The sequence below is a fragment of the Trichoplusia ni genome, chromosome 28, assembly GCF_003590095.1.
Source record: "Trichoplusia ni isolate ovarian cell line Hi5 chromosome 28, tn1, whole genome shotgun sequence".
Lineage (NCBI taxonomy): Eukaryota > Metazoa > Arthropoda > Insecta > Lepidoptera > Noctuidae > Trichoplusia > Trichoplusia ni.
In genome coordinates this window covers 390,927-414,210 of record NC_039505.1, presented here as the reverse complement: position 1 = coordinate 414,210, position 23,284 = coordinate 390,927, and the positions used below count along the sequence as shown (strand labels likewise).

General features: G+C 37.8%; 2 protein-coding genes across 3 annotated transcripts; one reads left to right on the top strand and one right to left on the bottom strand.

Moving 5' to 3' along the window:
- Positions 1–230: 230 nt before the first annotated feature.
- Positions 231–1,925, bottom strand: LOC113506110 (putative nuclease HARBI1). The gene is made up of 5 exons (XM_026888963.1): positions 1,726–1,925; positions 1,408–1,598; positions 1,164–1,299; positions 912–1,053; positions 231–777 (listed from the first exon to the last, which is right to left on the bottom strand). The coding sequence occupies exons 2-5, from the start codon at positions 1,542–1,544 to the stop codon at positions 359–361; spliced, it is 834 nt and encodes a 277-aa protein (XP_026744764.1). The 5' UTR covers positions 1,545–1,598; positions 1,726–1,925; the 3' UTR covers positions 231–358.
- A 1,938-nt stretch (positions 1,926–3,863) lies between these two features.
- On the top strand, positions 3,864–10,110 carry LOC113506050. 2 transcript variants are annotated; one of them, XM_026888908.1, is made up of 2 exons: positions 3,864–5,282; positions 9,730–10,110. In XM_026888908.1, exons 1-2 carry the CDS (start codon positions 4,956–4,958, stop codon positions 9,979–9,981), a joined length of 579 nt encoding a protein of 192 aa, XP_026744709.1. In that variant the 5' UTR covers positions 3,864–4,955; the 3' UTR covers positions 9,982–10,110. The 2 variants fall into 2 exon arrangements, with proteins under 2 accessions (XP_026744709.1, XP_026744710.1); XM_026888909.1 differs by having other exon boundaries at positions 9,529–10,110.
- The last annotated feature ends 13,174 nt before the right edge of the window (positions 10,111–23,284 follow it).

The window sequence follows — 23,284 nt, the reverse complement described above, 5'->3', positions numbered from 1 at the left end:
ATAGTGGAATAGTATCTGGAAATTTTAATTTATCACAAAAGAAAAACCATTTCTACATTCAAAAACCATTTACTAAAACTTGGCTGCAAAACAGCTCTTTATGACCGTCAAAAATTCAAATTAAAATAACAGCACATGTACAGTCTCTTAGCGACGACACCGTTCTATAAAATACAATATAGAGCTTAAAAGTAACAACACGAAAATACAAATAAAAAACAATTAGCTAAGACTTAACACTCTGTGCAATGAGTTTAAAATTACAAATAAAGAAAAAAAATACAGACAGAGTTCTCATACAATTATTCTCTTATGACACATGGTAACACAAAACCTAGAAAAAAAATGGAACATTAAATTAATTATTAACAATGTGTAGTCTATTGATTCTATCCACTAATATTTGTCTTAGTGTTCTACCGCGAATCAAATCATCTCTAGAACCATGATCGCGAAGAGGTTCTTCTGAAGAAACTGCTGATATTCCTAATTCTAAAGAATCTATGACATCTTCTTCAGGATCGGGCACCATAAAATCTATCGCTAAGTTGTGTAGAACGCTACATGCCATAATTATAGTTGCACATCTTTCGGGGGTGTAGTGTAATGTCCGGTCCTTACAAAGGCATCTCCACCTATTTTTAAGTCTACCAAATGTATTTTCTATTACAACTCTGGCTTTCCCATGGATGGTATTATATTTTGCCTCTGGCGTACCTTCAGCAGCATCTGGGATTGGTGTCATCATCCAAGGCCTCTGTGGATATCCAGAATCACCTGGAATTTTTTTTATTTAAAGAATAAGTTATTAAAAATCTATAAATTTTAATTACTGGAACTTGCCTGCTGCCCTAAGTATTTTGCAACATATCTTTTTCTAATTGGTTAATACATTTTTATTTTTTACCTACCTAAAAACCAAACTTGTTCATTATTTTTATTTATGTCCTGGATATATCTATTGGCTTGACTATTTTCCCAAATAAATGCGTCGTGGGTAGCACCTCCATATTTTGCATTAACACTAATAATTCGGCATTCACTGTCACATATCTGAAATGTAAAAATGTGGATGAAGATGCAACTGTACAACATAATTATTGTAATTAATTAATGTTAGGCCATCGGTGCTGAGTGAGGTATATTAAAATTTAATATCTCACCATTTGCACATTCAGTGAGTAGAAATGCTTTCTGCAATAAAATAAATGCTCAATGTCTCTTTTTGGAGTGAATATATGAAAATGAGACCCATCTATGCATCCTATTACTCCAGGGATGCCAAATTTTGTATAAAATCTGTAAATAAAGGATTTTTTGTAATTTAATCTATTATTTAATTTCGCTATTCAATACAGTCCACTCAATTTGTGCAAACTTAGTTATTATAATTTGATTACTACTTACTTGTTTTTTATAATATTACGCTGCTCTAGGGTCGCAGGAAATTTTATAAAGTAATTTAATATTGAGGGGGTTACAAGGGCGTCAGTAACCTGTCTCACATATTTACTAACTGTGGTTTGCCCTAAACATTTAGCCATTCCTACTATTCTTTGGTAGGAGCCTGTAGCATAAAATGATAAAGCACACAGTACCTAGAAATACAAATAATAAATGAATATGTGTTTAAAAAATATTATATCCATTAAATATGTAGAGCGCCCATAAAAATGTACCTATTGGTTAAAATTTTGGGTAAATTCAAGTATTTACTACACTTACTTTATGTTCCAGGCTGATCCTTTTACTTGGTCTTAGACTAGATTTGACCCTTAATTCGCGACATAAATGCAAAAATGCTTCCTTACTGAGACGAAATCTATTTCTAAATTCTGTATCGCTTAGATATTGCACGTTAATATTGGCTATATTTTTTCTGAGGAGAGCTATCCTCGAAATTTCTCTGAAATTACAATAGTAGATTAATAAACCAACTTATTTTCTATTTATCTACATAAAGTATTGTAGTAGATGACTCACCTAGTTTCTCTTCGTACATTTCCACTTTCAACAATCAATCGCGCCGCAAGATAATGGTACAACGTGCTACGTCGATGGGTGCTTCTTGTTAATCTAAGCATTTTTCAGCAAAATTCGGTCACACAATCACTTAATTACTATTTAAATCTTCCAAGAAACTCTGACGAAAGTTTTGTCACTGTCAAATTTAAAGTGAATAAACTTTCGTAAAACTCGCAAGCCAGCCTTCGACAATCACGATACGATACGTCAATTTATACCTTCGTGCTTCCTATCTCCATACAAACGACTCAAGGTTACGATAGTTACGTTACGAATACGATACGAAACTTACTTGACTTATGTTCGTGCTCACAAATTTAGTTCATATTACGCACACTAGAGACGCTGTTTATGTTTCCATACAAAACGCTCACGTTAACGATACGAATACTTTTTCGCAAGATGTTCGTGCTAGGGGTACAGATCACAAATGCTATCAAAAATAATAAACTGCTTTGGAAAACACTTAAAAATATCACTTACACTAACAATTCACGAACCTAGAACTGCTACAAGTTAAATCATCTCCCATAGAATCAGCTAATTTCGTAAATAAATACTTCGCAAATATAGGCAAATATAGGGAACTGGCGCAGAACATGGTATCTGGTACTAACTTTCTTAGCAAGTCCCTAAGCAAATCGCCATCTCTCACGAGCTCAATGGCACTTCTGGAAACTGATGAATCCGAAGTATGTAGTACGCTTATGAATCTACGATCAGATAGTGCCCCTGGATGGGACAACATCCCCACTTGTTTCCTGAAGCTAGCAAGAAATGAAGTTGTACCAATTATCACACACCTTGCCAATCTGTGCTTCCAAAAAGGTGCCTTCCCAGCCCCCTTGAAAAAAATCCATAATTACACCTGTGCATAAGGGTGGTGATAGAGACAATGTCAACAATATTCGACCTATTTCTGTTCTGACAGCGATTTCAAAAATTATAGGAAAATTGATTAATTCTCGCATCTTGCAGTATCTAAATAAGTTTGATATTCTGTCACCTTTGCAATTTGGGTTTAGGCAAAAAAAGTCTACGGAAGATGCTGTTCTGGCACTAAGTTCTCTAGTAATAGAACATCTTGATAAAGGAAACAAATGTTTAGCAGCCTTCCTAGATCTAAAAAAAGCCGTAAAAGACACCGTCTCTATTCCCATTCTTCTGCACAAGCTTGAATCCATCGGAGTTCGTGGATTACCACTGGCACTTTTCAGTGATTATCTCTCTGGTAGAACACAAAAAGTTAGACTTGCGCAATTTGTTGGGGGGGATGCGGATGTATCATACGGCGTACCACAAGGAAGCGTACTAGGACTTACTCTTTTCTTAATCTATATTAACAATCTGTGCAATATGAAGATTAACAATGCCAAAGTATTTTCGTACGCCGATGATACAGTTGTCGTCTTCACAGGGAAAACATGGGATGACGTTAAAAATAGTGCGGAAGCAGGGCTTGCACTAGTTGCAGCTTGGCTAAAAGAAAATCTGCTCACCCTGAATACTAACAAAACCAATTACATTTGTTTTAATATATATAATCAACTCCTACCAGAGAAAGAATTTAACTTAAGAATTCACAAATGCGACATCTCTACACATAGAACATGCTCCAATTACTATCCAACAGGTTGCTTAAGCAAAATATCTGGGAGTGATTATTGACCAGCGTCTTTCTTGGTATCCTCAATTGGAGCAAGTGATGAGTAGAGTAAGAAAACTTATATGGGTATTCAAGGAGCTGAGATATATCATACCAAAAAGCATAAACGTTAACAAAAATAATAAGATACAAAGAAATCTTATAAACGAAATTTATGTGTCCTTGGTCCAATCTATCTGTTGAGTCGTCCCACTCGCTTCAACCGCGTCCACGGCAAGTGGGGGCGACTGTGACGTCGTGGTGCAACGGCTCGCCGCGAATGCGCCGAGTCCAGAGGTAAAAGCTTGCTTATGCGCACCGGCCGCGCGCACGCGTTCTTTAGTTCTTATGCCTAAACCTTAATTCTTACTGTTTAATCGTACTCAATTGTTGTTCTATAAAATCATTATACGTATTCACATGTTATACAGTCCACTCTTATTATTTACTCCACCTGCTGAGCTATCGTCGCAACATATGGTCCTTCTCCCAAGAAAATTTGAACTGGACAAAGAAGACAAAGGACTTTGGTGAACATCGACTACGTCATCGAGTGACTCAGTGATTATTATCAAGTTTCTTCGCTGTGAACATTGTTACGTCGTGATATATCGGCACGGCTTGAGACTTCTCGGCTGTCTTAGCTGACGTCACCCAACTGACACAAGAAGAAACGGAATTTGGGCTACTAATTATTCGTCATCATAACGGACAGCAAATACACGTCTTCAGATTGTCGTCGTGCATTTAGATATCTGACAAGAATACTCCTCGGCGCAGTCATCACCAGTGGTTTGCACCGGAAAACAGTGAGCTCGTTCCAATTCCTTATTTAATCATCTCATCATCTGTCCGTCATCATAATTACATTCATTATCATCCATATCCCACATTACATTCATTTTTTACCTCATTATAATTAAAGAACAGTGTTACATTTTTGCAAGTCATCTCAACATTATTTCATCCCATTTTACCATTTATTTCAACTGTTTCATCTCTTCATTCATTCATTTCACTATAAGTTAATCATATCCATTGCAGTGTCGCTTTATATTTCAGCCAAAATCGAATAAGTATTATTTTGTAACGTTAACATTACGCAGCGATTATCAGTGCACAAACGCCTTGCATTTTTAAATAGTAATACATATTCTGCTACAATCTTGCTCGTGCATTTTATCTTGCAACTCGTTGCTATTATTTTATTAGAAGGGTTTAACTTGCTGTTAGTTTATATATTTCCTTAGTGCTTTATTACAAAGATCTATCGCCTTCTCTTAAAATGTCTGACATTAAAAGCCTTATTAAGAAACGTGCTTCAATTAAAGCAAAGCTTACGCAATTCTCTTCATACTTAAACATTGCTAAGTCATGTGAACAGTTGAGCGAAGTTCAGATTGTTGAGGTTGAGTATAGACTTAATACTATCGAAAATCTATATGATAAATACGACGTGTTACAGACCGACATGGAAGAGATGGTGGACGACCCTAGCGAGCAATATGCGGAGCGTGAGGAGTTCGAAAAGCAGTACTACAGCTTGGTGGCTGCAGCACGTCAGCTGATCAGCAATGCTCGCAAGCAAGCTTCAGGGAACTCCATAGCCGAGGTTGATGTTTCTTGTTCTAAGCGCACACACAAACATAATTCTATCCGTTTACCTAAAATTGATCTTCCCAAGTTTTCCGGCGGCTGTCATGACTGGTTGGAGTTTAGAGACACTTTCATTTCTATAATACACAATAACGACAGCATAGATAACATAAATAAATTACATTATCTTCGTGCCTCCTTAAAGGGTAGTGCTTCCTTAATTATTGACAATCTTGACTTTAGGTCTAATAACTACGACGCTGCCTGGAGGTTGCTCTGTGATAGGTATGATAATAAAAGGTTGTTAGTTAACAACCACGTTCAATCACTTTTTAATGTGCAGTCCATCAGCAAGGAATCAAGTAAGTCATTAAGACATATTGTTGACACCACAAATAAAAATTTAAGAGCGTTATCTACATTGGGTCAACCTGTTGAGTACTGGGACACACTGATCATTTATATAATGACGTGTAAACTTGACCAGGTGACAAACCGAGAGTGGGAGGAGCATAGGAACTCATTGTCAGAACCTCCAACATTGGCTGTATTTATTGAATTCATTCGTAACAGGGCTGATTTATTAGAAACGCTTGAGGAATCCAAGTCATTGTTTACTAAAGGCGAAGGTGTACATGTCAACAATATTAAACAATATAAACATTCTACGGGCTCAATTGAAACTTCTCGCAGTCCTTTATCATGTCCAATGTGTCAAAAAGATCACTTCATTTTTCAATGCGATAAATTCAAAAGCTTGCCTGTACAATCACGTATCAGTAAAGCTCAAACTTCCAATGTATGCTTAAATTGTCTTCGACCAGGTCATAATATTTATAAATGTAAGATGGGTCACTGCAAGTATTGCCGTGAGAAGCACAATACATTGTTGCACTTTGATCGCGATACCGTTGTTCCTAACCAAACCACTGGTACCTTAACTTCTGTCAATCACCTTTCTACATCTCGAGTTGTCTTGCTCTCCACAGCGCTGGTGAATGTGTCGGATGCCGAAGGCAACGCTTACACCGCGCGAATCCTGCTGGATAACGGGAGTACGACTAACCTTATATCACAGGAGTTGGCTTGTAAACTTAATATTTTCACCTATACAGTCGAGTCTAAGGTAAGAGGCATTAATGATCAATCCTCTTGTTGTACACAAGGTTGTTCAATTTCATTAAAGTCGATCAATGGTGACTATGAAATCGATATTAATTGCTACGTCATGTCCAAAATTTCATCGTCTGTACCAAATACATATATTGATGTGCACAATATAGGTATACCGACCAATATAGTTCTGGCTGACCCTCAGTTTTACGTTCCATCTCCGATAGATATTCTTGTGGGTGCTGAAGTCTTTTGGAACGTTTTGGGTACTAATCGTATAGAGTTAGGTAAATCCATGCCTACTTTATTTGAGTCCAAGTTGGGTTGGCTGTTATCAGGAGTCATCAAGCAATCAAATTCGTCCTCCCATTTATGTTTGCTGGCTGATAATTTACAGGCAGACTTAGACCGTTTTTGGAAGCTAGACTCAGTTTCATCAAAACATACACTCACGCGTGAAGAGCGTTCTTGTGAGGAATTATTTTTGAAGTCCACTTACCGTGACGCGGATGGACGCTTCGTAGTTAGCATTCCACTTAAGGAATCCCCTGACGTTTTGGGTGATTCCTTCAACATGGCTAAGCGCCGCTTCTTGTCTCTTGAACGCCGGTTAGCTAGAGATTCTAGTCTTAAGCAGTTATACGTTAATTTTATGAATGAATACATTAACTTAGGACACATGTCTGAATATAATCCGTCTAACTCATCGTTTTCTAATTATCTGCCTCATCACGGTGTTTTAAAGGAATCGAGTTCTACCACCAAGCTCAGAGTCGTCTTCGATGCATCAGCGACCACATCATCAGGCAAATCTTTTAACCAAATTCAGATGGTAGGTGCTCAGTTACAAGACGATTTATTAACAATCTTACTCAGATTTCGACAACATCAGATTGTTGTATGTGCAGACATCGAGAAGATGTACAGGCAGACAAGGCTCGATGACGTATTTCGGCCTTTACAATTGATTCTTTGGAGGGCGGAGCCTTCTCATCTGTTAAAAACATATTCCTTAAATACGGTGACCTATGGCACCGCATCGGCGCCTTTCCTGGCAACTAGATGCTTATTACGACTAGCTGAAGAATGCAGCGATTTGTCAACGCAGTTTACAATAGCGCATGATTATTATGTTGATGACTACCTTTCAGGCGGGTCATCTGTTGTGGAGGTGTTGGAAAAGTGTCATAAAGTCATCGCAGCTCTTCAGACTGCTAAGTACAATCTGCGCAAGTGGCGGTCTAATTCATCTGAAGTGCTAAAAGGTCTTTGCCAAGATCATATTAGTAATAGTGATTTCGTCGATCTCAGTGATAGTGAGACGTCTAAAACATTAGGACTGAACTGGAGGTGCTCATCAGATATCTTTTCTTTTTCTGTGTCAAATGCAACTTCCAGTAACATTGCCACAAAACGTAAAATTTTGTCTGTCATTGCTCAGATTTTTGATCCCATTGGCTTAGTTGTTCCCTGCATAGTGGAAGCCAAGATCATCATGCAGCAACTGTGGCTTGCAAGGTGTTCCTGGGATGAGCCTGTTCCCGAACATATTCAGCATTCATGGGACAGCTTTCAAAATAGCTTACCTTTTTTAAATGATTTCAGGATACCTCGGTGGATCACGTGTAAACTATCATCGTCTGTGCAGTTGCATGTGTTCACCGACGCATCTGAAAGGGCGTATGGTGCTTGTTTGTATGTCCGCAGCGTATCGCTTAGTGGTGAGGTTCATGTACACCTTCTTACTGCTAAAAGCAAGGTAGCGCCGGTCAAATCAACGACCATCCCCCGACTCGAACTCTGTGCTGCGTTGTTGGGTTCGAGATTATACATGAAGGTACGTCAGTCACTTACACTACATATTGACGACGTCTATTTCTGGTGTGATTCCACCATAGTCTTGGGTTGGTTGTCTGCCTCATCTACGCAACTTAAGACCTTCGTTCGCCATCGTGTCTCTGAAATTCAGGAAACTGCGGAGGGTAGAACTTGGCGTTACGTTCCGTCACAAAAAATTTACAACATGTTCAGATTTTAATAAAATACAGCGTTTTACAGCATACTTACTTAAATTTATTTATTTTAAAATTAAAAAACAAACAGTTTGTCCTGGTCCACTTACATCTAAAGAATTGAATAGTGCATTACATATCATATTAAGATTTTGCCAACAGGAGTCGTTTCCTGAAGAGTACGAACTTCTTTCAGCAGGGAAAGACTTACCAGTAAAAAACAAATTGTTGTCACTTTCTCCATTCTTTGATAAATCTTCTAATTTAATTTGTGTTGGAGGCAGGTTAAGCAATTCTTTTTATGATTTTAATATTAAACACCCTATTCTCATAGCAAGTAAACATATTATCTGTAAATTGTTATTTGACATGTATCACCTACGACTTTTACATCCTGGACCTCAATTGCTTCTTACAACCATTCGTCACCATTATTATCCCATTGGTGGGAAATCCTTAGCGAAAAGGGTGACTCATCAATGCGTGAAGTGTTGCAAAATTAAGGCCAGTACCGTACAGCCTATCATGGGCAACCTTCCTGAGCATCGTCTGCACTTAGAATTCCCATTTCTAGATTCCGGTGTTGACTACGCTGGGCCCATCATGATAGCTGACCGTAAGGGTAGAGGATGCAGACTTATCAAGTGCTTTATATGTGTGTTTGTGTGTTTGGCCACGAGAGCCGTCCATCTTGAACTTGTATCCGACTTAACAAAGGAGGCTTTTCTGGCTGCCATGAACCGCTTTATTGCTCGCAGGGGGAAGCCACGCAACATCTTCTCCGACAATGGCACGACATTCGTTGGTGCTTTCAACGAGCTGGCTAGCCTGCTCTCACAAGACTTAGGGTTAAGTGTTATTGATCCTGGTATCAACTTCTCGTTTATACCCGCTTACACTCCACACTTTGGTGGCTTGTGGGAATCCGCGGTTAAGTCAACGAAACACCATCTTAGACGCATCCTTGGCTTAACGAATTTAACGTTTGAAGAGATGGCAACATGTTTAATTCAAGTAGAAGCTATTTTAAATTCCAGGCCCTTAACTCCACTTTCCGATGACCTTTCCAACCTTATTCCCTTGACGCCTGCCCACTTCCTTATTGGACGATCGCTCATCTTGTTGCCTCACCCACAGGTCCAGAACGCTAACGTGAATAACTTGCAGCGGTTCCGTCGCATCGAATGTTTAAAGCAACATTTCTGGTCACGCTTCTCACATGAGTACATTTTGTGGCTCCAACAACGAACCAAATGGCTCCGATCGTCAGGGGAACTTACAGAAGGAACCCTTGTCGTCATTAAGGATAAAGGCTCACCTCCTCTGTTATGGCTTTAGGACGGATCGTTAAGGTGCTTCCTGGTAGAGACGGCATTGCGCGAGTCGCCGACATCCGCACACGTAAGGGTGTCATTCGGCGTGCGTTCAACACAATTTGCCCGTTACCCGTCGCCACTGCTGTTGAAGACACTTCAACGGGGGGAGTATGTTGAGTCGTCCCACTCGCTTCAACCGCGTCCACGGCAAGTGGGGGCGACTGTGACGTCGTGGTGCAACGGCTCGCCGCGAATGCGCCGAGTCCAGAGGTAAAAGCTTGCTTATGCGCACCGGCCGCGCGCACGCGTTCTTTAGTTCTTATGCCTAAACCTTAATTCTTACTGTTTAATCGTACTCAATTGTTGTTCTATAAAATCATTATACGTATTCACATGTTATACAGTCCACTCTTATTATTTACTCCACCTGCTGAGCTATCGTCGCAACACTATCTTAGTGTATTGCATAACTGCATGGGGTGGAGCAGCGAAATCTAGATTTCTAGAGCTAGAACGCGCTCAAAGATCAATACTTAAAGTGATGTACTTTAAAAAAAGAATATTTTCCACTGACAAGCTCTATGACTTATGTAATCTGCTGACAGTTAGGAAGTTGTATATTCTACTTGTCATTCTCAAAACGCACAAAGAAACACCATATGATTCTAGAATCCTAAAGAAAAGAAATAAACATCGCATATTAAAAGTTCCAAAAACTAAAACAGAATTTGCCAGTAGACAATTTAAAAAACGTTCAGCCTCTTTATACAATAAAATTAACAAACAAATGTATATTTATGATAAAAAACAATACCAATGCAAAAAAAAGCTAGTAACATAGCTACATAACTTAAACTATAATGATACAGAAGCACTTCTGCAATGTGTGAATTAATAATAAATATTTAACGTTGTGCTCGTTTACTTAGAGCACTCGCCCATACTCACTCTTTCTCTCCCATACTCTCACACACACACACACACACACACACACACACACACACACACACAAACACACACACACACACACACACACACACACACACACACACACACACACACACACACACACAAACACATACACCACACTTTTTAGTTATTCTTTTTAGATTTCATATAATATTGTATATAGCTCAAGACTATTAAGTAGGGAAGAGCGGAGCCTTCAACTACAGGCATTTTCCATGCCTAAATGGAGACTCCTCGACAAGCAATGTAAACCAAATATGATATGAAATAAACTTTAATTTAATTTAATTCGTACTGATTATCTTAGTTGATGATAAAAAAATAATAATCGCGCCTAGGGGTATTTTACGTCGGGTACATGAACTAGGATGCTTTTGTAAGACGACTAAAAAATCACCGTGTATAATTCCAAAACATAGTGTTGATGATACATATGCTTTGAACGCTACTAATACTATAGATTCATTTACTATTTTAGATAAATTGTAAAATGCATATGAATATTGGTTGAATTTTTTACAAATATTATCAATGTGACATTTCCAAGTTAAGTTACTATCCAGGTGTAATCCCAGGAATCTAGCATTATTGGTTTCAGCTATTGATTTGTCTAAATAAGTTATTTTGAGATCTACTTATTAGTACGCTGATAAAATGACATAATTTTGGTCTTGTCTAAATTTATTTTCAATTAATTTGATACTAGCTTGTGCCCGCGACTTCGTCCGCGTGGAATAGTGACTTCCGGCAGAAAAGTATAGATAGCTGTGTCCGCGACTCCGTCAGCGTGTAACTCCTTGTGTATTAAGTTAATGTATTGGTAATATTTATTATTATTATTTATATTGGTAATATTGTTTAGATCACGTTCACATAAGGCTTAACCCTTTATAAGACACAGAACTTAAAAATATTTATAGCTTTTAAACTTTATAATCATGTGTTAAGGTTCAAATTCTGGTGGCAATATAAGTACCACTGCCTTATAAAGGTAAGGTAAAGGTACCTATAAAACGAAAATACTTTAGTGCAAAGCTTCCGGGTAAACTATATTGAAAGTTGACCCGTCCGGCACGTGAACATAAAGACTTTTAGAACTGCTAACACGGGAAAGAGCAACATACAACTGACCATGTGAGAAACAACTGACACTGAGATCTACTCCAGCAACACGAAAAGTCTGCCCTTGAGCCTTGTTAATTGTCATTGCATAACACACCGATACTGGGAATTGCGTCCTTTTAAATTGGAATGGAAAATTATTTGGTATTAAGGGTATTCTGGGAATAAAGACGGTTTCTCCTGCACCGCAACCTGTTAAAATTTGAGCCTCGATTATATTTTGTTGCAACTGGGTTACTTTTAGTCGAGTTCCATTGCAAAGTTGTGGTGGTTTTAAATTTCGGAGCATAATAATCGGTATCCCAATTTTTAAACAAATTTCATGAGAGGGAAGTCCGGGCATATTTAAAGAATTTAAAAATTCTATCGGGTAATTAGTGGCTTCTTGTTCATCGACCATTCTATTTATTGATCTACATATAAACTTTGCTTTCCCCCTGTATATTCGACAGTATTTTGTTATTGATCTCAGATGCCTGGTCATTGCGAGGAGTTAAAATAGATCTTTCGCATAGCCAAGAATTGTCCCTATTTAATATATTTGTTACGTCACCGTAAACCGACGATATAAGATGTGGTTGAGATTGCACCATACAACATAATTCAGGCGTCAGTATAAGTTTTCCTTGGTGTAGTTGTGGATAGGTACCTTCACCAATCTTTAATAATGTGTCAGAAAATTGACTATCATCCGGGTTATCTCCAGTTCTCACTCGCATATTTATAGTCAAATGCACCGATTGTATATCTCGCCATAAATAAGAGCTTTTCAGGCAAGCCCTAACCTCATCAGCTCGGGTTCCCCGTGGTATTACCGGTAAGGTTTGTCGGAAATCACCACAAAATAAAACCGTGATACCGCCCATTGGTCGATCATTTTGTCTTATATCCCTTAAAGTTCTGTCTACCGCTTCTACTCCTTTTCGATGGGCCATCGTACATTCATCCCATATGATTAAACCACACTCGCGTAATACCTTAGCTTTGTCGCTATTTCTTGAAATACTACAGGTTGGATTTTCCGTGCGATCTAAATCAATTGGTATTTTAAACATACTGTGAGCAGTTTTACCTCCTGGTAGCAATGTTGCAGCTATCCCTGATGAAGCTACGGCAAGCGCAATTTTACGCTGATTTCGAACATAAGCCAATATTAATTTAGTCAAAAAGGTTTTTCCAGTTCCTCCAGGTGCATCTAAAAACCATATTGTTCCCAAATTATTTTGAACACTATTGCACACGCGGTCATAAACTGAACGTTGTTCTGCAGTCATCATTGGGACACCGTTTTCTAATGTTGTCAGCAGTTCCGTTAAATTGTAACCAATCTCTGCGGAATATTCCCTATTAGTTACCTCTCCGACTGAGGTTGGTGTTGGCAAACCATATTCACAGAGTGATTTACCGCCTACTGCTGTTAAGTCATCCTGAAGAGCCAATAAACACTGATTTATAGCAAGATCACGGACGTTATCATTAGTTGTGCCTTCATCATTGTGAGATATATTCCTAAGAAAGTCTTCTGCAAGTTTTTCTTTATATTTTTCCCATAATTGTATAGCATCTGACAAATTACAAAATGTGAGTAATGTTACAAATAAATGGCGTAACCGTCGTGGATTATCACTAACACAGGATTCTGCTAAAGCGTCATCCCAATGCTGATCATTTTCAAGCAAATGACGCGCTTGGCAAGCTGCTTGATAAGTGGGATAAACAACATCGTCTACTTTTCTCAAATCTATAAATGAGGTTGGTCCTCGCACGGTATGTAATAATAATCGCAAATAGAAACACTCAGCGTTGTTAGGATGAACGGTGTACACTCTACCAAGAACATGTTCTTTAAAAATACCTGACTCGCCATCTACAGGCCTGCCACGGCGTCTTCGATTAAAGACACCCCGTTGCTTATCGTAGGTATAATACGATGGAACTTCCTCATACAAAAGAGATTTTGCAAAATCATCAGTTTGGCAAAGTCGAAAGAATGCTAATAAACTTGTTTGTCTAGGGTTCTCTAACCGTTCTGTGACATTTTCGGCGTTGAAATATATACGTTGGCCGCCTTCAAGATGAACATCCAGATGAGTCACAGGTGGATATCTTTCGTGAATGTTGAAACTTAAGATCCGCCACACAGCTTCTGAAGAACTTATATATCTGCCTGACTGAAATCTTGTAACTTCATCATGTTCATTTCTCAAAGCAAATGTAGCTTGGTCACTGCCCTTATTAATATACTTACAAATATATTTTATTGACTCTACACTATTACACATTTCAACATTTATGTGAGCTTGAAATGCTCTGGACAACACAGGAGAATACGGAACGACCCACCTATTATCTAAAGTAACTTGTTGTCCAGACACTCGCTTTTCAACAGTAAAACCATCATTATCTCTTGAACGGCGACGATATAATGGGTATCCATCATGTCCTGTTACAGTGCCATCCACTAAGGCTTTTGGATATCTTTTAGTGCAACGACCGTCTTGCATGCAAGGAGAATTCCCGTTAAACGAACCACATGGACCATGTATCATATGAGTTTTAACAATGTCGTATAACACGGGATCTGCAATCGGACTTGGAATTTCAGCACTGATTAAACTGTCTACATCATTAGGTCGAACCTTATCTTTTAACCAAAGCAGGATATGTGCGTGAGGTAAGCCGCGTTTTTGCCATTCAATACTATACATATAACACAATACTTCTCCAAAAATTTTATCTTTGGTAAGTAGATCTATCATTGATTTTAATTTTAAATGAAAAACTCTTGCTATGATATCATGGCGGTCATGCGGTGCTTGACCCTCAAGAAGCTCCCGAGTAATTTCATCCCACTTAGGATTGGTAGTTACAGTAATAAATAAGTCGGGACGTCCATATTTTCTTACGTAACAAAAAGCATCTTGAGTACGTTCGTGCATGTATCGTGGACCACCAGTAAAAGAAGAGGGCAAAATAACTAAACGACCCATATTCACCGTATCGTTATCTTGCTGCATGGCGTCGCGAAGGTGCACGTATTCTTCAACGCGCAGCTGCCTTTGATTAGATCGTATATAAACTAATCTTTCGGTTTCAATTTTTGCGTACATGTCAACAATAAACTGATTGAAGAAGCCACGAAAACGTTGAAAGTATACAAACCTATTCCGTCTTACTTGCAAGTGGTAACAGTAAAATTGAAGGCATGAAATCTTTTTATTATAATTAGGTGCGCCTGTACGCGGATCAGTTTGGTATAAAGCAAAATTATAACCATCTTCCCCTCGACAGTATATCAAAGGATATTGCAAACTGTCGTAAGCCCTGTGGGTTTCATAAATACGTTGCAAACGATTATCTCTGGAACGGATAACGATATCACGCCTATCACATTCCTGGTCGACCAATACCACAGCAACTTCATTCGTGGATGGAGCATTATAACGCCCAGGGTGTTCCTGAGTTGGACGCCTATCGGCATTTATAACAATTTTATAATTGTTATCATCATCTCGAGGAAGAGCTTCTAATGCCGATTTAAAACTGCACACATACGAATTAACCTGATGCAACATGTTCTGAAGTTGTGATATGAGTTCAGTATTTAAATTCGGGAAATATTGATTTCTTATATTCGACTGTTCGTTGTAGTCGGATACAAAATATATTCGAAGAAACTTAGGTTGGTTTTCAGGCAAAAGGGACCCTATCAAATGGTAAACCTGACCTTGTATCTTAAAAGTAGGCATGAAATGACCTTCTGAGATTTGTTGAGCGCCAAAGGATGTCATTTGAAATGCACTATTATAAGTGCGAATATTATCTAAAAACTGTTTAGATTGTATATGTTCCCCTAAAAGTAGTGATTTCAAAGGTTCCGGTGGGTCTTCGAGTGAAGGCAAATTTATTTTACCTGTAGAACAACAGAAACCAGCTGACTCCTTACTCCACTTTGAAGCATTACAAAAACGACATACCACGTTCATATCGCCTATTACAGAAGATGATCCATAATCAATTGTGAGGTTATAAGCAAACCCACTTTTATATTTGTCGGACCAAGCCACCGAATTTCTAGATTGATCTTCTATGTGTACATCTAAGTTATTAAGGCTATGTCGAAATCTGTCTGCAGTAAGACGGGCCTCTCGCTGTTCGTCCGTTTCAAGAGACCGAATATTTTCGATTCTTAATCTTTCATTAGACAAACTTACTGATCGTTCTTGTCTCAAAGAATTATAATATTCGCGTACCGACTCTAGTCGTTGTTCATGCTCATGTGCGTCTTCGAGAGATCGAATAACATTATGGTGCACCCTATCATTTGTCAAACGGTCTTCATATTGAGTTAAAGTTTCAGATTCTCGAGATAAAATATGACGTTCGCGGTCAGCTGTGAGACGCAATTCCCTCTCAGTGTAGGTTTCTGACTCGCGAGACAATATATGACGTTCGCGGTCAGCTGTGAGACGCAATTCTTTCTCAGTGTAGGTTTCTGACTCGCGAGACAATATATGACGTTCGCGGTCAGCTGTGAGACGCAATTCCCTCTCAGTGTAGGTTTCTGACTCGCGAGACAATATATGACGTTCGCGGTCAGCTGTGAGACGCAATTCCCTCTCAGTGTAGGTTTCTGACTCGCGAGACAATATATGACGTTCGCGGTCAGCTGTGAGACGCAATTCTCTGTCAGTGAAGGTTTCTGACTCGCGAGACAATATATGACGTTCGCGGTCAGCTGTGAGACGCAATTCCCTCTCAGTGTAGGTTTCTGACTCGCGAGACAATGTATGCCGTTCGCGGTCAGCAGTGAGACGCAATTCTCGTTGTGACGCAGTTTCAGCATCTCGGGATAACACATGTTGTTCTCGGTCAATGGTAAGCCTCAGCTCTCGTTGAGAAGAGCTTTGAGACGCCCGTGATGTAGCTCGTCTCGCTCTGTCAGCTGCTAATCGCATCTCTCTCTCTGGAGAGCTTTCATTGGCTCGAGAGGTTGAGGCACTAACTCTCATAGAGTTTAACCGATGTGCTCTTTTCTCTGCCGATTCTTGAGAACGCGCATTTCTCATCCTTTTAGCATCTCTCGAATTTCGAGATAAAGATGGTCGTTTTTTAGGTGGCATTGTGTATTTTTAATCGACGGTAACTGAAGCTACCTTACACTTACAATTATATATAGTTATTATGTAATAATTACGAAAATAAACTATTAATATAATAAAACACTACCAATTACGAAAATAAACTATTAATACAATTAAACACTACCAAAATAACTAATATAATAATAACGAAAATAAACTATTAATATAATTAAACACTACCAATTACGAAAATAAACTATTAATTTAATTAAACACTACCAATTACGAAAATAAACTATTAATTTAATTAAACACTACCAAATTACGAAAATAAACTATTAATACAATTAAACACTACCAAAATAAATAATATAAAAATTACGAAAATAAACTATTAATATAATTAAACACTACCAATTACGAAAATAAACTATTAATACAATTAAACACTACCAAAATAACTAATAGGTGTACCTACTACTAATACTATTAATCTAATACCTATTATATAAACTAACAACAAAACAATTCTAAAAATAAACTATTCAAAGACTAAAAGTCGTGCTGATAAGCACGGTTTGCAAATAACAATTATTGATTGTCAATAAGGTCGAACAGTCTGAACGTCTATTCGCATCAACAGCCAAATATTGTATGACGCTCGAGCGCGGACCCCCCGCCTTTTTATACCTCCCGCCACGACGCGCGTCGAGCGCGGCAACCGATACACAAAAATAATCCTTATAGCATGACTCTGTATTCACGCGCGATTTCTTATTATTTCATGTATAACTTTGGTGTTTCTACACCGATTTACATGATTCTTTTTTTATTGAATAGGTAATAATGTTAACTTTTTTAATTGGGGATGAGTGATAGTGTTGTAAACGTTAGAGTAGACAAATACAATCAGAAATCTCCGAATTGCTAAGCTATCGGGAGTTTCACGTGTTATTGTGAGTCAACCATAAAAGTTAGACATATGCTGTCGAGGAATATTTTTTATATAATTTTAGGGAGAATATTTCCGTCATACATGATTTCTATGTAGCTTTAACCTATAAGCCTGCACACGTGACGGAAGCTTAAAAAATGGAGTAACTTACCCCGTTTTCCCAATATTTCCCTTCACTGCTCTGCTCCTATTGGTCGTAGCGTAATGAAAAGTATACTATAACCTGCCCAAGAGTATGAAGAATAATTGTGCCAAATTTCGTTAAAATCCGTCGAGTAGTTTTTGTTTCTATAACGAATATACAGACAGACAGACAGACAGACAAAAATTTTACTGATTGCATTTTTGGCATCAGTAGCGATCCCTAACCACCCCTTGATAGTTATTTTTTAAATATATTTTATGTACAGAATTGACCTCTCTACAGATTTATTATAAGTAGTATAGATATAGATAGATATAGATAGAAGATGAGAGCTTAGAACGGCTAAGATTGTTAAAAACTGGATTAGAAGACGAGGAGTTTCATAAAGGTGAACGGCAGTTTTGTATGGGCGCTTCGTACAGCTAAAATATTCGTGTTTTGGGATAGTTTTTGTTTTAATAGTTAGTTTATATGACACACAAGCTTTGTTTTAATTCTTAGATTTTTAGAGCTTGGGACGTAAAAGTTATAACCAGTTTTCTTTTTTTGAGGTTATGTACTAGTTTACCAATGTAGATTTATTGCATATAGGTACAAAAACATTGTACAAAGTATATAAATAATACATTCCTTTTGTTGTTATCTTTTAGTGTTCACTTACGTAGGTAGATTGAGATGAGGATTGTACCTACTCATCACACCTGCAGCTTGCGTTAAGAGATACTCATATCCAACAGCGAACGGTAATAATGATAAGGATAAAGTACCGGGATGGTAGGCGCTCTTTGGGGGAGGCTTACGTTCAGCAGTGGACGGCAATAGGCTGAGATGAGATGGGATGAGAAGGATAATCGTCTGATAGGGCTTTGATTAGTTTTGAGGTAAATAAAACAATCCTTTTTTTGTTTAAACAATAGAATTTATTTTATCATCATCAATTATTTCTTTGTATAACTGAATCTAAAAAAGGGGCAGGTCGAGTAAGACCCTCATGGCGAGCATAGCTGAGGTACCAAATAATACTCCTGACATGTGAGCAGCTTCCCACTGTTGCGAGAAATATAATGCGAGTAACTAGCTTGCTGCCAGCATGAATGGCAAACATGGTCAGCAGGTGTTATCTGGAAATAATAAATTGATTTAGAGTCCTGTTCAACATGAATTTTATGTAATTTCCTTTTCAGAGGTCATACTATCAGAGTTACCTATACTGTCTTATTCTAACCTTTTTAGACAAATAAGTAATATGTATGTGAATAAAAATAGCGGATGTACATAGTTTAGTGTTTTATAGCGTGGTTTAAATGGTAAGGACTACTTATTAACACGTTATACCTATCTGAGTAACGTACCTGCGTTTAGTTTACATTTTATTTCGTTTAGTTATACAAATATTTTTATTGACATAATTCATTAATCCCAAGTTCTAAAAATAATACACTTACATAAAAATAAATGGCTTAGTTGCCTTAATAAGTGGTATAAATTCTATAACAGAACAACAATAAATGTATGCTGTACGAAATCTGCCGTTCACCTGTGATAAATTAAACAAAGATTTTCTTAACTTGTATGACAATATTTTAGATTTATGTAGTAATTCCTTAGAGTTGAAAATGGCAAAATTTGATTTAAAAATCGCCTTAAGTTTATTGCCAGTTTTAAATGACTATGGTACAAATACGAAACAACTTATTGACGGAATAGAGTACTATCAAACTGAACTAGACTTGGAAGGACAAACTAAATTAGTCAATTTTGTTTTAAAAAGCAGACTGTCACAATCTGCAAAACTTAAACTTAATACAAAATATGACAGCGTTAATGAGTTAATCAAGGCTATGAAAACAAACTTGTTGCCTAAAAAATCAGCAACAGCCCTGCAACAGACATTGTTAAATTTAAAACAAAATGATATTTCTATTGATGACTATGGTAAGCAGATAACTGATTTATTTGTTGACTTGACGATTTCCCAATCCGAAGGCAATGAAAGTAACTTCGGTATATTGAAGCCTATAAACGATAAATTAGCCATAAAAAGTTTTGCCGACGGATTGAGAAATGGTCGACTAAGCAATATTATAACAGCACGGCAATTTACATCTTTAAGTGAAGCTATACAATCAGCTATCGACGAGGATGTTTCTACAGTGTCTACTTCAGGTGATATTTTGTTTATGCGTCGTAATAATAGCTCCCAACAATATAGGAATTACAGAGGTAACTGGGTGTCACGAGGACGAGGACATCCACCTCCACCGGCGGACCAGACGGGTGATCGGACATGGCCAACAACTCGGCGTGGATGGCGATCCCGCGGCCGTGGTTCATCGAACCGTGGAGCTAGAGGCAAAATTTTCTTTAACCAAGCTGATAATCAGGAACAACAGCATATGTTTATTTTGACAGACACAAACCCACCAGAAAATCAGTCGGAAAGTAATAATGACGATGTTTAGAGCATTAAGGATGTGTTTTGGTTTAAAGGGGTATTTAGAAAAAATAGACGTGTATCTCTCGCGAAAGTTTAATTTCAACTAACTAGCTTGACAATAAGTGGACTGTAAGTTTTAATATAGTAATGGCTAGTTATAGATAGACTCCTATAGGATCATGAGTACTTACTAACTTAAACATTCCGACCCCAAAGAACGCAGTTCTTTATTATGAAGTTATATACCATCAAATACTTACTTTAGTAAAACTTAATTTTAATTTACCATTAGTTACTTCTAACTTGCAATGATACAGTAAATTTTATAAAAATACACTATTAACTGATTCTTATTATCTAGTACTTAAAAACAACGACAACGTTATTATATTACTGCAATAATAAGCTTTACTAGTTACTAGGTACATTATATTATCAAGATAAGAGGGCCGAAATTGTAGTTTACATTTGTTATAAATATTTAAGCTTCGAATGTTTATAAAATGTTTGGTCTATTTGATCGAATGTTTAGTCAACCACGAAAGGTGAGCACTTGGTTTATTTATACGTAAACATTTTATAAGCATTATTTCAAACATAAATATAACGCAAGCGTTCACACTCTGTAAATTATAAGTTCGTTATTAATCTCAATAGTTAAGTACCTACATACTATGTTAATTTTACAGAGTAATGATCACTAACTCTAAGCTTATTTAGTTAAGAAACATATCTTACTCACAGGCCGTTTTACAACACTATTCTTACATTTAATAGATACAATTCGAGTATGATTATCTGGACCAACATGTTTATGAATTACTCTTCCTAATATCCATTTACAAGGTGGGATATTATCATCTTTTAAAACAACTATGTCATCGATTTCTGGCTCAAGTTGCTTTGTATTCCATTTGTATATTTTATTAAGATGAAGTAAGTATTCTTTATACCATCTTTTCCAAAAATCGTTGACCATTTTTTGTACTAATCTCCAACGTTCAAGATTAGCGATATTTTCACAAGGTGTATAACTTTCATCCGATAGATTTAATAAAGATTCGCCAATCAGGAAGTGCCCGGGTGTCAGAGGGAGAGGGTCGTTGGGGTTATCACTTAAAACCGAAATAGGTTGTGAGTTTAAACAACATTCAATCTGTGCTAACACCGTAGAAAGTTCCTTGTAAGTGAGTGTACTGTTACCCATTACCTTTGTGAGATGTGTCTTAGTACTGCGTACCCCAGCCTCCCACAAATCCCCAAATTAGGCGCATGTGGAGGAATAAAGTGCCATGTAGTGCGCTTTAAAGTTAACAACTTTGCTATCCCACTAGGAAAAGAGGACTTGGCCTTATCAAACATCTCTTTAAGCTGTTTGTCTGCTCCTACAAAATTAGTGCCGTTATCACTGTAGAGATCTTGACAGTGACCTCGTCTGGCTGTGAAACGTCTGAAAGCAGCTATAAACCCTTTAGTGGTCAGATCTGTGACTGCCTCCAGGTGTATAGCGCGGGTTACCATACAAATGAACGGACAAATATAACCTTTGTAGGATTTAGCTCCTCTGCCTTCCTCGACTATTCTAATATAAACTGCTGCAGCGTATTCTGCCTGCGAAGCATCTGCGAAGACGTGCAGCTCGATTGTAGATGTGTTGGAACATTGTAACCACCTCGGTATGGAAACACTTTTAATGTGAGCTAGATTATCTCTGAACTGGAGCCATTCTGACGTCAGCCCTTCGCTTATGGTGTCGTCCCATCCTAGTCCCATTTTCCATAACTTCTGTATCATAAATTTTGCTATGACAACAACAGGAGCTATCCAGCCCAGAGGATCATATAATTTAGCAACATCGGAAAGAACACGTCGTTTAGTAATCGGCTCCTTTTTTATTTATTTATTTATTTATCATTTATGTACACAAACCGTATAAAAGTATCACAAATATAGAAAGAGGTGTACAAAGGTACTGCTTATTTCTTTGAGAAATCTCTTCCAGCAGACCTGCGAAAGGATAAATAAGTTAGAAAAATAGACAATAGTGTACAAGCATTGGAAAAACAGAAAGAGGTGAATATGACAAATACAATTTTAACAAAAGAAGAAAAGATAATAAAAAGAGACAAACTAAAATAAGATTACAATTACATAAATAAATACATATATACATTATAAATATGACACAACAGAAATTAAGATGACAGGTAGTGATCCTTTACTCGTCTCTTAAATATGGAAATAGATGAAGAATTCCGTATGTCAGGCGGCAGAGAGTTCCATAATCGAACTGCGTGCACGGTGAAGGAGTAGGAGTAGAAGTCCGTGCTGTGGGGATGGAACTTGAGGAGGGTTTTGAGGTGGGATCGGCACGGAGCGTCGCGAGGCTTGACGTATGAGAAACGCTCTCGTAGATACGATGGGTAATGTGGATTATGAAGGATGTTAAAAAGGAGACATAATATCCGAGTGTTCCGGCGAAGGCGGATAGGAAGCCACTTGAGATCCTTGCGAAAGTTGGAGACGTGGTCGTACTTACGTAGCCCGAAAACAAAACGTATGCACAAGTTTTGCAAGCGCTCAAGCTTGTTTAATAGCTCCTCAGTAGCGTCTAAAAAGCAGGCATCAGCGTAATCAATAATCGGCTGAATCAGGGCTTGAGCCAGCGAAATTTTACATTTCAAGGGAAGGAAAAACTGGAGGCTCTTAAGCGAGTGGAAGGAGTGATACACTTTGCGGCTAACCTCGTTAATATGAGATCGCCACGAAAGGTTCGAGTCGATTATAACGCCTAGGTCTTTGGCTGTGTCGGAGTATGGGATAGCTATACCGTCGAGGTATAAAATAGGGATGCAATGGGCGTCG

Bases quoted from the DNA above. Each gene is read 5' to 3' on its own strand.
- LOC113506110 (XM_026888963.1), bottom strand. From the start codon at position 1,544: ATGGCTAAATGTTTAGGGCAAACCACAGTTAGTAAATATGTGAGACAG. The intron at 1,300-1,407 runs GTAAGTAGTAAT...CTTTATTTACAG, and splicing joins CGTAATATTATAAAAAACAA to ATTTTATACAAAATTTGGCA. The intron at 1,054-1,163 runs GTGAGATATTAA...TTTACATTTCAG, and splicing joins ACTCACTGAATGTGCAAATG to ATATGTGACAGTGAATGCCG.
- LOC113506050 (XM_026888908.1), top strand. From the start codon at position 4,956: ATGTCTGACATTAAAAGCCTTATTAAGAAACGTGCTTCAATTAAAGCA. The intron at 5,283-9,729 runs GTTGATGTTTCT...TTATGGCTTTAG, and splicing joins CAGGGAACTCCATAGCCGAG to GACGGATCGTTAAGGTGCTT.